Source organism: Orcinus orca, chromosome 2, assembly GCF_937001465.1.
Source record: "Orcinus orca chromosome 2, mOrcOrc1.1, whole genome shotgun sequence".
NCBI lineage: Eukaryota > Metazoa > Chordata > Mammalia > Artiodactyla > Delphinidae > Orcinus > Orcinus orca.
The window spans coordinates 171,242,210-171,256,574 of record NC_064560.1 but is presented as its reverse complement, the minus strand read 5'-3'; the positions used below and the strand labels follow the sequence as shown (position 1 = coordinate 171,256,574).

Below are 14,365 nucleotides of genomic sequence, written 5' to 3'. Positions count from 1 at the left end.
ACACTACAAAATGTAAAATAGATAGCTAGTGGGAAGCAGCCGCATAGCACAGGGAGATCAGTTCGGTGCTCTGTGACCACCCAGGGGGGTGGGATGGGAAGGGTGGGGGGCGCAGGGCGCGGGAGGGAGGAGATATGGGGGTGTATGTGTGTGTATAGCTGATTCGCTTTGTTGTGTAGCGGAGGCTAACAGACCACTGTGGAGCGGCTGTGCTCCAGTAAAGATGTTAAGAAAAGAGAAGAAAGGAAAAGAAAAGAAAAATAAATAAGAAAACCTCAAGCAATAATACCAAAGTGTTTTAAAAGAGTGTTTAAAATGAATTTTATTTGAATTTTACAAGTAGTCTTTAAAGGCTTCAAACAAGAACTCTGTTGCAAAACTCTAATAAATAGCTTGCCCCAAATCCCCAAACAAAATGTAAAACAAAATAAAAACTAAACTCAGAAGGATAAGCAAGACTTCAGAATGCTTGGATGTTAGCAGTATTTCTCATTTACAAAGAGATATCAGGCAATGTACAATCTCCTTCATACAAGTCAGAGAGAAAGAGACAGACAATTGAGATCTTTACAGAGCACTCCGAAATCTTCCTATTTCCATGACAGAAATGTCACCAGAAAAAAAAAAAAAATCCCATGGAGAAATCACAATCGTGAACGAAACTGTAGCATAAAAGTCTAGTGATGGGGGTGCGGGGGAGAAGAGAGGAAAATCCATCCCGTTTCTTTCAGGGATGGAGAGAGGAATGGGCTGAGATTACTTGGGGCAGGGAACTTCTGAGCAGGTGCCACTGGAGAGCTGAACGTTCCCTTAGACCAGAGTTACCACTGAAGGGGCACAGGTGGTAATTTAGTGACAATTGTGAAGGCAAGAAACAAGGCCACCAGGAGCTCCCCTGGGGCCTCTCAGCACTAGTGACCCAGTTTCTCTGTTCTGTGCAGGACTGAGAGCCTTGGAACAATGGCCAGGGGCCCAAAGCAGCTGCATCACTAGACAGGAAAAATAGCACATCAATCATTTCTGCAGCAGAACCCTTTGGATGCCACACAAGGATGCAGAAAATGCTGGGCTGAAATTGTACACTGGGACATGCAGGTCTCAAAAGGCCATTCCATGATGACAGTCATTGCTCCTAACAAGTAAGTATTAAAGTTCACAATTTAACATTCACTTTTCCTAGTTACAAATACTGGTGAAGTCTTGCTTTGGAGAGAAGGATTTACTAATTTATTAATCAGATCATTTTGAGCAAGCTAAAAATACAATTTTGCCACATTGTTATCTTTAAAAAATCTCAAACAAAAACTCTACTTTTGACCAAAATGCATATAAATCATATGATTTTTAGTTTGGAGGAATTCTGAAACCAATTACTGTTTGGAGCCAGGAGGCTACAGAAAGGCTGATCCCACTTTAGAGGGACCGACTTAAGCCAAACAAAAAGGGCTCCAGCTCAGAGGAGCACACAGCACCTGGGACCATTTTCCCAGGGAAAGGAAGAAGTAGTGATGTCATAATGCAGGATGGGAAAGGGGTGTGGCCCACAGCCTCCGTCTCTGCCTCTCTCTGGTTCACTGATTTGTTATTGACAAGTAACCCCGTTCCTGCTCATCTCTGTAAGATAGGGACAGACATCACTAGCTCATGCACAAGCCATTCGAGGGAGGTAGGCATTTTCTCAAAGCACCTCCCTCCCCAGGCATTTTAGGAACGAAGGTAAGAAAATCCCCCTCCCCAAATAAACAGTTTTTAAAAACTTTATTTTTTTCCTAGGAATAATGACATTTGTCAGGATACTGAGGGAAAGCTTGGGTTACCTGAAATAGATAAGAAGGAGCTGATGGAAATAGAGGCAGATGGGCCAGAGGGGGGAACCCTGGTCCTAGCCCCAGTTTCTTTTTAAATACATAACAGATAAAGATATTGTGCAAAAAAATAAAGACATTCACATTTTAGCAGTTAAACTTTTATTTTACTTTTTAAAATTTTTATTTACCTTTTTCTTTTTCTTTTCTACAAAAGGCAGATAATGATTGTTGATCTGCAATTGTTGTGTTGTGCGCTCCCCTAAAGGGGGCAAAGTTGGGAGCTGGGGCGGGAGCTTGGAGGATGCCTTCCTGGAGGGGCGCCCCTGCGGCCTCCCCCTCCCGGCCTAGCTCATGTCGATGGTGTTGAAGACCCACTCTGTGAACTTCTTCAGCTTGTCGGAGGCGTTCTGGGATTCCTCCTGCAGCCTCAGGTTGTCCTCTCGCAAGTGCTGAACCTCCGCCTGAAGGTGAGCTTTGTCTTCTTTTTCCTGGGAGGGCGAGCAGAGCAGGAAAGAACTAAGAGGGTGGCCTCACCCTGCCCAGCCGTTAGGCGTGGCTGTGGATCTGCGTGCGCCCTTCACCCACTTCCCTCCTTCATTCCACTCAAGAGCTGTCTATGTGGCCTGGTGCTGGGCCTTAAGATGCTCTCACCCAGGGAACGGGACTCCCAGAGGCATCCGCTACAGGCTGATTTTGGAATGTAAATACATGACTGAGTAGTTTAATGTCTTTGTTAAGTTGCAAGGAATAAGGGCTGTCTTACATTTTAGACGATTGTTCTGGGGGCTCCTGTGTTAATATAAAGCCACTCAAGAAACAAACAAATAGCATCTAATTCTTTTGGTGCAAGAGCCTGAATAGCAGTGAGGACACGTGGGTCTGGGCTATGGACCAGGGGTGGGGAGGCTGGGAGAGGGCTGGCTGAGGTCTAAAGGCGTTCACAAAAAAGGGAACGCTTTTTCTGTGCGTGTGACAATGAAAGCTTTCTTGCACTATGTGTGTCAGTGGGAACCAAGCTCTAAGCAGCTCCCTAAACATGTGTACGGAGAAAGTAGGGAAAAACAACCACATCTTATTCCACTAACAAACACTGCTGACAAAGGGCTCTCACGGTTCAAGGGCAGCTTGCATGGACTGGGTGCCCTGCTTTGAGAATATGGTTTACCTTCTTCAGATCTTCTCGAAGCAACTTCAGCATACCTTCCAGCTGGTCCACTTTAGAAGCCAGAGTGGGAGAGGAATTTTTACTGCTGGGAACAAGAAACAAAAGACCTTGCTGGCAGGACCCTCCATGGCTGGCTTTGTTTGGCATTTTTTTTTTTTTTAAGGAGGCGCCTGAATTAATTTACAAAATGGTTTTCAATGTCAAATTACTCAGTGTGGTGACACAACCGTGCATTTTCATTTTAAAAAAGAAAATGGCAGTCTTAACAAAAGGTAATACAAGTGTGAACTACAGCCAATCAATGGCTTTCTTTGTTTAAGATGCTGCATCTTTGTGACAATATAGGACAATAAGTGAAAATGGTCTCTTTGGCAGCACAAGAACAACTTTCTGGCAGACACAACTGTCAAACAGTGAAATGAGTATCTCTTTAGAGGCTCTAAGAAGAGGAGAGTTACTCCTCTGTGTGTGCATGTTGGCTGGGGGAGGGTTAGGGCAGGCTCTACGTTGGGGCAACCCAAGTAAGTAAAGCCTGTGGCCACTCACCCGGTGGTGACTAAGTCATCGGGCCCACATCTTAACTTAGACTAAATATCTTCAAATATTAAAAAAATAAGGCTACATCTTTCAGAAGCTTCTCAGTCTAACCTTAATGTCTTAAGCTCTTCGCTATTATGATCAGCAAACTCTACGGCCCACAATTTTCTTATTTTCTCCCATTTCATTTAAGTGCTAAAAATGCCATGCCAGTGGAGCATCAAAAGGAAGGGGAGTTAGAGGACGAGAAGGCCATGTAACCAGCTGGACAGAAGACACAGCGTGGCAGGGGCTGAAGACCTGTCAACTCTCCCTCCCAGACTCTCCTCTACTTGAATTCAAGCTCCAAAAAGTTTCCAGGTGAGTTCTAGCCAGAAACACAACCTCAGCCTCACACAACCAAAAATCTGAAGGCTTCCATGGAACCAACTGGCAGCTGCCTCTTTCCAGAGGTCAAGGGGAAGAGGTGGTGACTCTGAACTCTTGGCGTCATGAAATAAAAGGTATTCTTACTTTAAAAATCAAAGTTCAAGTTGGAATTCCTGACCTAAAATAAGCTGTGTCAACGTCTTCTGCTAATTCTAGGTCCACAGCAAGCCCACAGTGGCATGGAGTGTCCCAAGGCTGTAAATAAAATGGAATGATAATGACCTCCTCACTGCTAAGAAAGACAGGACGACCAATTAAAAGCTGACAGTGAATGGATTTTAAAAGGGAAGTGGTCAGCTGCAATCCACCGCACCTCACAAGTAGGTCAGGTTTGGATGGGTTGAAGGCCAAGGATGTGACAATAAGAGTGGTGCTGAACAGAAAACACTGAGGCTGAGGATGGGGGCAGGGCTGTCCTTCACAAGCCGTTGAGTCCACAGTCCCCGCTCCTGGCAGGGCTGACGCAGCCACTGCAGGCTGTTAGTAACTCTCTGTGGCGTATCTTGACTTCTGAAGGTCTGCAAAATGAATTCTGTGACTGTGAGTGCACTGATAATCTTTAAGAACATATTTAACCGCATTTGCATTTGCTCATCCACACCGAGCAAAGACCCAATCATCATCCTCATCTTAAGCTTCTACAGGTTCTACAAAGATTTAGGAGCCGCTTAATAATCCTTTCTCAGAACAGTCTTTGCTCACTCAGACTTCTCTTCATCCTAAAAAGGGACATTTGGGGCTCTCCCCTCGACTCCGCAATTTTTAAAAAAGTTCTCAACAGCCAAAGTCACTGCCTCTTTCCTTCCCCAACTGTCCCAACAATAGGATAAATGCAGCATCTGTTACACTCACAACAAACAATCCATTGCTCTTCTACTTCCTCTTGAAGAGGGTTTCCTTACAGACTTGCTTCAGAAGGCTTCAAGCACAAGTCGCCGGTATATCTGTGCAAACCTATGCCAACCTCACTCTTCCCGTTACTGGCTGTTTCTGACCAAGTTTTCTAGATACCTGGATTCTTATCCATCATCAAAAGGTTTGAAGAGATTTCAAATTGATGAAATTATTCTCCATTAGGGAGGGCTTACTATGTGTCCACGGCTGACTGCTGGGATGCTTTAATATACAGGAACATCATGCATTTATCCAACAACCTCACCATTTGACACTGAGGGGGAAATGGAAGAGTCAGCCTCTACATAGCTAAGTAGAAGTCAGAGTCCATGCCCTTCACTCAGCTACTGCTTTTAACGTCTTAGTTTACATAAATCTTACCTATCCCGGTGACCCAGTTCTAATGTAGGTCTGAAGCAGAACGTTGGGGGCTGCTAAGATGCAGGCACATTTACAAGCATGACCAACTGACAGCTTCAAAACTGGCAGACTCAAAACCCAGACTCAAGGACTAAACGCATAGGAGTCCGAGGATGTTCAGCACACATGATTTTCCTTACCTTACCTAATAAACCCTGAGGATAGAAATGTATGACGGCATTAAATAATAATGAATATTCATAATGATGACTTTTAAGCCATGAAGAACAGTTTCATGGTGTTTAGAGTATTTGGTTACAAAGCATTCGAACAAAAAGTGACGTGTCTGGCACCGGAGTGATGACCTTCATTCAGCTGATACATGTGGCCTCCATCGCCTCTTCCCCACACCTGCGGTCTGTCACTAATGGAGGTGATGTGTGGTGTGGAGTGGTACCCTCGCCACTGGATGACTAACCTGCTGTAAGACTTCATCTGGGCCAGAGCCTGCTCTTCAAGCTGGTCATTGTTGGATGCAGCACTCAGAGGGCGATGGTTTTCATCACTAGCAGCAAAGAACGAGGCTCTCTGGACTGAAACGGAGAGAAGAAACCATTCAGTATTTTGGAACTGGATCTTGGGCCCTCTCTATGGGGGCCCTCCATTTCTAAAAGAAATGGCCTACACGTACAGTCAGATCTAATCAAGGGGCAGGAATGCATCGGAAACCTTATCTCCCAACCCTTGTAGGAAAATTTTTTTACTGTTTTAGCTGGAAGAGGATAGTAACATTGCAATTTCTCTTTTAAAAACAGTTGTTGTGACTCAGCTTCTATTCCAGCTTTTCCCTTGCTCATAAAAGTACCACTCTATTGTTTCCCTGGAAACAGGCCTCATGCCAAATTTCCAGACCGATGCTTTCCACTCAGTGACAACATAAAGCGCATTAAAGAGCTAGTGCTAAGCTTCCTGAGGCTTCCTCAAGTATGTTTTCCCTAAGACTCCTGGCCACCTTGGTGGGCTTTAGCCTAGGCCCACACCACCTCTGTTTCAAAATACACAGACTTCAGGCTTGAGCCAAGAAACAAAATCAAATTAAAAAAAAAATCTCCCACTGAAAAACCAAAACTTCTTTGCAGCAACAGAGATGGACCTAGAGATTGTCATACTGAGCGAAGTAAGTCAGAGAAAGACAAATATCATGTGATATCACTTATATGTGGAATCTAAAAAAAGGGTACTAATAAACTTATCTACAAAACAGAAGTAGAGTTACAGATGTAGAAAACAAACTTATGGAGGGAGAACGAGGGGAAGATGGCAGAAGAGTAAGACGCGGAGACCACCTTCCTCCCCACAGATACACCAGAAATACATCTCCATGTGGAACAACTACAGAACACCTACTGAATGCTGGCAGAAGACCTAGGACCTCCCAAAAGGCAAGAAACTCCCCACGTACCTGGGTAGGGTAAAAGAAAAAAAGAAAAAACAGAGACAAAAGAATAGGGACAGGACCTGCACCAGTGGGAGGGAGCTGTGAAGGAGGAAAGGTTTCCACATACTAGAAGCTCCTTTGCGGGCGGAGACTGAGGGTTGCGGCGGGGGGGGGGGGGAGCTTCGAAGCCGCGGAGGAGAGCGCAGCAACGGGTGAGGAGGGCAAAGCGCAGAAACTCCCGCACAGAGGATCGGTGCCGACCAGCACTCACCAGCCCGAGAGGCTTGTCTGCTCACCCACCGGGGCAGGTGGGGCTGCGAGCTGAGGCTCGGGCTTTGGTCGGAGCGCAGGGAGAGGACTGGGGTTGGAGGCGTGAACACAGCCTGAAGGGGATAGTGCACCACGGCTAGCCGGGAGGGAGTCCGGGAAAAGGTCTGGAGCTGCCGAAGAGGCAAGAGACTTTTTCTTCCCTCTTTGTTTCCCGGTGCGCGAGGAGAGGGGATTAAGAGCGCTGCTTAAAGGAGCTCCAGAGACGGGCGCGAGCCACGGCTATCAGCGCGGACCCCAGAGCCGGGCATGAGACGCTAAGGCCGCTACTGCCGCCACCAAGAAGCCTGTGTGCGAGCACAGGTCACTATCCACACCGCCCCTCCCGGGAGCCTGTGCAGCCCGCCACTGCCGGGTTCCCGGGATCCAGAGACAACTTCCCCGGAAGAATGCACAGCCAGCCTCAGGCTGGTGCAACGTCATGCCAGCCTCTGCCGCCGCAGGCCGACCCCGCACTCCGTGCCCCTCCCTCCCCCGCTGGCCTGAGTGAGCCAGAGCCCCCGAAGCAGCGGCTCCTTTAACCCCGTCCTGTGTGAGCGAAGAACAGACGCCCTCCAGCGACCTACACGCAGAGCCGGGGCCAAATTCAAAGCTGAGCCCCCGGGAGCTGTGAGAGCAAAGAAGAGAAAGGGAAATCTCTCCCAGCAGCCTCAGAAGCAGCGGATTAAAGCTCCACAATCAACTAGATGTACCCTGCCTCTGTGGAATACATGAATAGACAACGAATCATCCCAAATTGAGGAGGTGGACTTGAGAGCAAGATTTATGATTTTTTCCCCTTTTCCTCTTTTTGTGTGTATGTGTATGCTTCTGTGTGAGATTTTGTCTGTATAGCTTTGCTTCGACCATTTGTCCTAAGGTTCTATCCGTCCTTTTCTTAAAAATTAAAAAAAACCTTTTTTTTAATTTAATAACTTTATTATATTTTACTCTATTTTATTTTATCTTCCTTCTTTCTTTCTTTTTTCCTTCCTTCCCTCCTTTCTTCCTTCCTTCCTTCCTCCCACCATCCCTCCCTCCTTCCTTCCTTCCTTTCTTCCTACTTCTACTAATTCTCTCTACTTTTTCTCCCTTTTATTCTGAGCCGTGTGGAGGAAAGGCTCTTGGTGCTGCAGCCAGGAGTCAGTGCTGTGGCTCTGAGGTGGGAGAGCCAATTCAGGACACTGGTCCACAAGAGACCTCCCAGCTCCACATGATATCAAACAGCAAAAATCTCCCAGAGATCTCCACCTCAACGCCAGCACCCAACTTCACTCAACGACCAGCAAGCGACAGTGCTGGACACCCTATGCCAAACAACTAGCAAGACAGGAACACAACCCCACCCATTAGCAGAGAGGCTGCCTAAAATAATAATAAGGCCACAGACACCCCAAAACACACCACCAGACATGGACCTGCCCACCAGAAAGACAAGATCCAGCCTCACTCACCAGAACACAAGCACTAGTCCCCTCTACCAGGAAGCCTACACAACCCACTGAACCAACCTTAGCCACTGGGGACAGACACCAAAAACAACGGGAACTACGAACCTGCAGCCTGCAAAAAGGAGACCCCAAACACAGTAAGATAAGCAAAATAAGACAGAAAAACACACAGCAGATGAAGGAGCAAGATAAAAACCCACCAGACCTAACAAATGAAGAGGAAATAGGCAGTCTACCTGAAAAAGAATTCAGAATAATGATAGTAAAGATGATCCAAAATCCTGGAAATAGAAGAGACAAAATGCAAGAAACATTTAACAAGGACCTAGGAGAACTAAAGATGAAACAAGCAACGATGAACAACACAATAAATGAAATGAAAAATACTCTGGATGGGATCAATAGCAGAATAACTGAGACAGAAGAACGGATAAGTGACCTGGAAGATAAAATAGTGGAAATAACTACTGCAGAGCAGAATAAAGAAAAAAGAATGAAAAGAACTGAGGACAGTCTCAGAGACCTCTGGGACAACATTAAACGCACCAACATTCGAATAATAGGGGTTCCAGAAGAAGAAGAGAAAAAGAAAGGGACTGAGAAAATCTTTGAAGAGATTATAGTTGAAAACTTCCCTAATATGGGAAAGGAAATAGTTAATCAAGTCCAGGAAGCACAGAGAGTCCCATACAGGATAAATCCAAGGAGAAATACACCAAGACACATATTAATCAAAATGTCAAAAATTAAAGACAAAGAAAACATATTAAAAGCAGCAAGGGGAAAACAACGAACAACACACAAGGGAATCCCCATAAGGTTAACAGCTGATCTTTCAGCAGAAACTATGCAAGCCAGAAGGGAGTGGCAAGACATATTCAAAGTGATGAAAGGGAAAAACCTGCAACCAAGATTACTCTACCCAGCAAGGATCTCATTCAGATTTGATGGAGAAATTAAAACCTTTACAGACAAGCAAAAGTTGAGAGAGTTCAGCACCACCAAACCAGCTCTACAACAACTGCTAAAGGAACTTCTCTAGGCAAGAAGCCCAAGAGAAGGAAAAGACCTACAATAACAAACCCAAAACAATTTAGAAAATGGAAATTGGAACATATATATCGATAATTACCTTATATATAAATGGATTAAATGCTCCAACCAAAAGACACAGATTGGCTGAATGGATACAAAAACAAGTCCCATATATTTGCTGTCTACAAGAGACCCACTTCAGAGCTAGAGACACATACAGACTGAAAGTAAGGGGATGGAAAAAGATATTCCAAGCAAATGGAAACCAAAAGAAAGCTGGAGTAGCAATTCTCATATCAGACAAAATAGACTTTAAAATAAAGTCTATTACAAGAGACAAAGAAGGACACTACATAATGATCAAGGGATCGATCCAAGAAGAAGATATAGCAATTGTAAATATTTATGCACCCAACATAGGAGCACCTCAATACATAAGGCAAATACTAACAGCCATAAAAGGGGAAATCGACAGTAACGCATTCATAGTAGGGGACTTTAACACCCCACTTTCACCAATGGACAGATCATCCAAAATGAAAATAAATAAGGAAACACAAGCTTTAAATGATACATTAAACAAGATGGACTTAATTGATATTTATAGGACATTCCATCCAGAAACAACAGAATACACATTTTTCTCAAGTGCTCATGGAACATTCTCCAGGATAGATCATATCTTGGGTCACAAATCAAGCCTTGGTAAATTTAAGAAAATTAAAATTGTATCAAGTATCTTTTCCAACCACAACGCTATGAGACTAGATATCAATTACAGGAAAAGATCTGTAAAAAATACAAACACATGGAGGCTAAACAATACACTACTTAATAACGAAGTGATCACTGAAGAAATCAAAGAGGAAATAAAAAAATACCTAGAAACAAATGACAGTGGAGACACGACGACCCAAAACCTATGGGATGCAGCAAAAGCAGTTCTAAGAGGGTAGTTAATAGCAATACAAGCCCACCTTAAGAAACAGGAAACATCTCAGATAAACAACCTAACCCTGCACCTAAAGCAATTAGAGAAAGAAGAAGAAAAAACCCCCAAAGTTAGCAGAAGGAAAGAAATCATAAAAATCAGATAAGGAATAAATGAAAAAGAAATGAAGGAAACGATAGGAAAGATCAATAAAACTAAAAGCTGGTTCTCTGAGAACATAAACAAAATTGATAAACCATTAGCCAGACTCATCAAGAAAAAAAGGGAGAAGACTCAAATCAATAGAATTAGAAATGAAAAAGGAGAAGTAACAACTGACACTGCAGAAATACAAAAGATCGTGAGAGATTACTACAAGCAACTCTATGCCAATAAAATGGACAACCTGGAAGAAACGGACAAATTCTTAGAAATGTACAACCTGCCGAGACTGAATCAGGAAGAAATAGAAAATATGAACAGACCAATCACAAGCACTGAAATTGAAACTGTGATGAAAAATCTTCCAACAAACAAAAGCCCAGGACCAGATGGCTTCACAGGCGAATTCTATCAAACATTAGGAGAAGAGCTAACACCTATCCTTCTCAAACTCTTCCAAAATATAGCAGAGGGAGGAACACTCCCAAATTCATTATACAAGGCCACCATCACCTTGATAACAAAACCAGACAAGGACGTCACAAAGAAAGAAAACTACAGGCCAATATCACTGATGAACATAGATGCAAAAACCCTCAACAAAATACTAGCAAACAGAATCCAACAGCACATTAAAGGATCATACACCATGATCAAGTGGGGTTTATTCCAGGAATGCAAGGATTCTTCAATATACGCAAGTCAATCAACATGATACACCATATTAACAAATTGAAGGAGAAAACCCATATGATCATCTCAATAGATGCAGAGAAAGTTTTCGACAAAATTCAACACCCATTTATGATAAAAACCCTGCAGAACGTAGGCATAGAGGGAACTTTCCTCAACATAATAAAGGCCATATAGGACAAACCCACAGCCAGCATCATCCTCAATGGTGAAAAACTGAAAGCATTTCCACTAAGATCAGGAACAAGACAAAGTTGCCCACTCTCACCACTCTTATTCAACATACTTTTGGAAGTTTTAGCCACAGCAATCAGAGAAGAAAAGGAAATAAAAGGAATCCAAATCAGAAAAGAAGAAGTCAAGCTGTCACTGTTTGCAGATGACATGGTACTATACAAAGAGAATCCTAAAGATGCTACCAGAAAACTACTAGAGCTAATCAATGAATTTGGTAAAGTTGCAGGATACAAAATTAATGCACAGAAATCTCTTGCATTCCTATACACTAATGATGAGAAATCTGAAAGTGAAATCAAGAAAACACTCCCATTTACCATTGCAACAGAAAGAATAAAATATCTAGGAATAAACCTACCTAAGGAGACAAAAGACCTGTATGCAGAAAATTATAAGACACTGACGAAAGAAATTAAAGATGATACAAATAGACGGAGAGATATACCACGTTCTTGGATTGGAAGAATCAACATTGTGAAAATGACTCTACTACCCAAAGCAATCTATAGATTCAATACAATCCCTATCAAACTACCACTGGCATTCTTTTCAGAACTAGAACAAAAAGTTTCACAATTTGTATGGAAACACAAAAGACCCTGAATAGCCAAAGCAATCTTGAGAAAGAAAAACGGAGCTGGAGGGATCAGGCTCCCTGACTTCAGAGTATACTACAAAGCTACAGTAATCAGGACAGTATGGTACTGGCACAAAAACAGAAAGATAGATCAATGGAACAGGATAGAAAGCCCAGAGATAAACCCACGCACATAAGGTCACCTTATCTTTGATAAAGGAGGCAGGAATGTACAGTGGAGAAAGGACAGCCTCTTCAATATTGGTGCTAGGAAAACTGGACAGCTACATGTAAAAGTATGAGATTAGATCACTCCCTAACACCATACACAAAAATAAGCTCAAAATGGATAAAAGACCTAAATGTAAGGCCCAGAAACTATCAAACTCTTAGAGGAAAACATAGGCAGAACACTCTATGACATAAATCACAGCAAGATCCTTTTTGACCCACCTCCTAGAGAAATGGAAATAAAAACAAAAATAAACAAATGGGACCTAATGAAACCTCAAAGCTTTTGCACAGCAAAGGAAACCATAAACAAGACCAAAAGACAACCCTCAGAATGGGAGAAAATGTTTGCAAATGAAGCAACTGACAAAGGAGTAATTTCCAAAATTTACAAGCAGCTCATGCAGCTCAATAACAAAAAAACAAACAACCCAATCCAAAAATGGGCAGAAGACCTAAATAGACATTTCTCCAAAGAAGATATACAGACTGCCAACAAACACATGAAAGAATGCTCAACATCATTAATCATTAGGGAAATGCAAATCAAAACTACAATGAGATATCATCTCACACCAGTCAGAATGGCCATCATCAAAAAATCTAGAAACAATAAATGCTGGAGAGGGTGTGGAGAAAAGGGAACACTCCTGCACTGCTGGTGGGAATGTGAATTGGTACAGCCACTATGGAGAACAGTATGGAGGTTCCTTAAAAACCACAAATAGAACTACCATATGACCCAGCAATCCCACTACTGGGCATATACCCTGAGAAAACCAAAATTCAAAAAGAGTCATGTACCAAAATGTTCATTGCAGCTCTATTTACAATAGCCCAGAGATGGAAACAATCTAAGTGTCCATCATCGGATGAATGGATAAAGAACATGTGGCACATATATACAATGGAATATTACTCAGCCATAAAAAGAAACGAAATTGAGCTATATGTAATGAGGTGGATAGACCTAGAGTCTGTCATACAGAGTAAAGTAAGTCAGAAAGAGAAAGACAAATACCGTATGCTAACACATATATATGGAATTTAAGAAAAAAAAATGTCATGAAGAACCTAGGGGTAAGACAGGAATAAAGCCACAGACCTACTAGAGAACGGACATGAGGATATGGGGAGGGGGAAGGGTGAGCTGTGACAAAGCAAGAGAGAGGCATGGACATATATACACTACCAAATGTAAGGTAGATAGCTAGTGGGAAGCAGCCGCATAGCACAGGGAGATCGGCTCGGTGCTTTGTGACCACCTAGAGGGGTGGGATAGGGAGGGTGGGAGGGAGGGAGACGCAAGAGGGAAGAGATATGGGAACATATGTGTATGTATAACTGATTCACTTTGTTATAAAGCAGAAACTAACACACCATTGTGAAGCAATTATACCCCAATAAAGATGTTAAAGAAAAAAAAAAGAAAACAAACTTATGGTTACCAGGGGGTAAGGCGGGGAGGGATAAATTGGGAGATTGGGATTGTCATGTACACACTACTATATATAAAACAGATAACTAATAAGGACCTACTGTATAGCACAGGGTACTCAATACTCTGTAATGTCCTATATGGGAAAAGAAGCAAAAAAAGAATGGGTATATGTATATGTAGAAGTGATTCATTTTGCTGTATACCTGAAACTAACACAACACTGTAAATCAACTAAACTCCAATAAAAATTAAAACAAAAAACAAAACTGTGATTTTATATGAAGGAGAGTGACCAACACATTGAAATTGACAATCAAGTTAGTCCTGGGGAATTGCCATCAGCTAAAATGGGGATTCACTGTTCACTGCTCTGTGGTTGTCTGACTTCTGAATTCCATAGCCTAGGCAATTGGCTCCCCCAAACTGGAGCTTGACTGAAGAGCAACTTTCAATCCTTCCAAGTAAGGGCAATAAAACAAAACCTCAAAACCAATCATCTGCTAGCACCATCATTTTACAAAGACCATTTTAGCATCAAAAAATCGGGAAGGGCAACCTCAGAGTCAGTCTATCAAAAAAAGGCCTCTGACAACCTCATGTCAACACACACAGCAATACTTTTAGTTTTTTTCTATTTCAGCAGAGCAGGTCAGCACTAGTCTAAGGGCCT

The 14,365-nt window shown here is 42.9% G+C and overlaps 1 protein-coding gene across 23 annotated transcripts in view; it reads right to left on the bottom strand.

Annotated features, from left to right (window-relative positions):
- Positions 1 to 304: 304 nt before the first annotated feature.
- SIPA1L1 (signal induced proliferation associated 1 like 1) overlaps positions 305 to 14,365 on the bottom strand; it is a 501,925-nt gene continuing 487,864 nt past the window's right edge. For 20 of the 23 annotated variants that reach the window (XM_033435768.2, XM_033435204.2, XM_033434952.2 and 17 more), the window contains 3 exons: positions 5,672 to 5,786; positions 2,974 to 3,058; positions 305 to 2,296 (listed from right to left, as the gene is read on the bottom strand). In XM_033435768.2, the coding sequence (XP_033291659.1) occupies positions 2,153 to 2,296; positions 2,974 to 3,058; positions 5,672 to 5,786 (344 nt within the window). In that variant the 3' untranslated portion in view covers positions 305 to 2,152. Of the gene's footprint in view, positions 2,297 to 2,973; positions 4,135 to 5,671; positions 5,787 to 14,365 lie in introns of those variants that run through there. The other 3 variants (XM_033435578.2, XM_012531588.3, XM_033435869.2) reach the window with 2 other exon arrangements.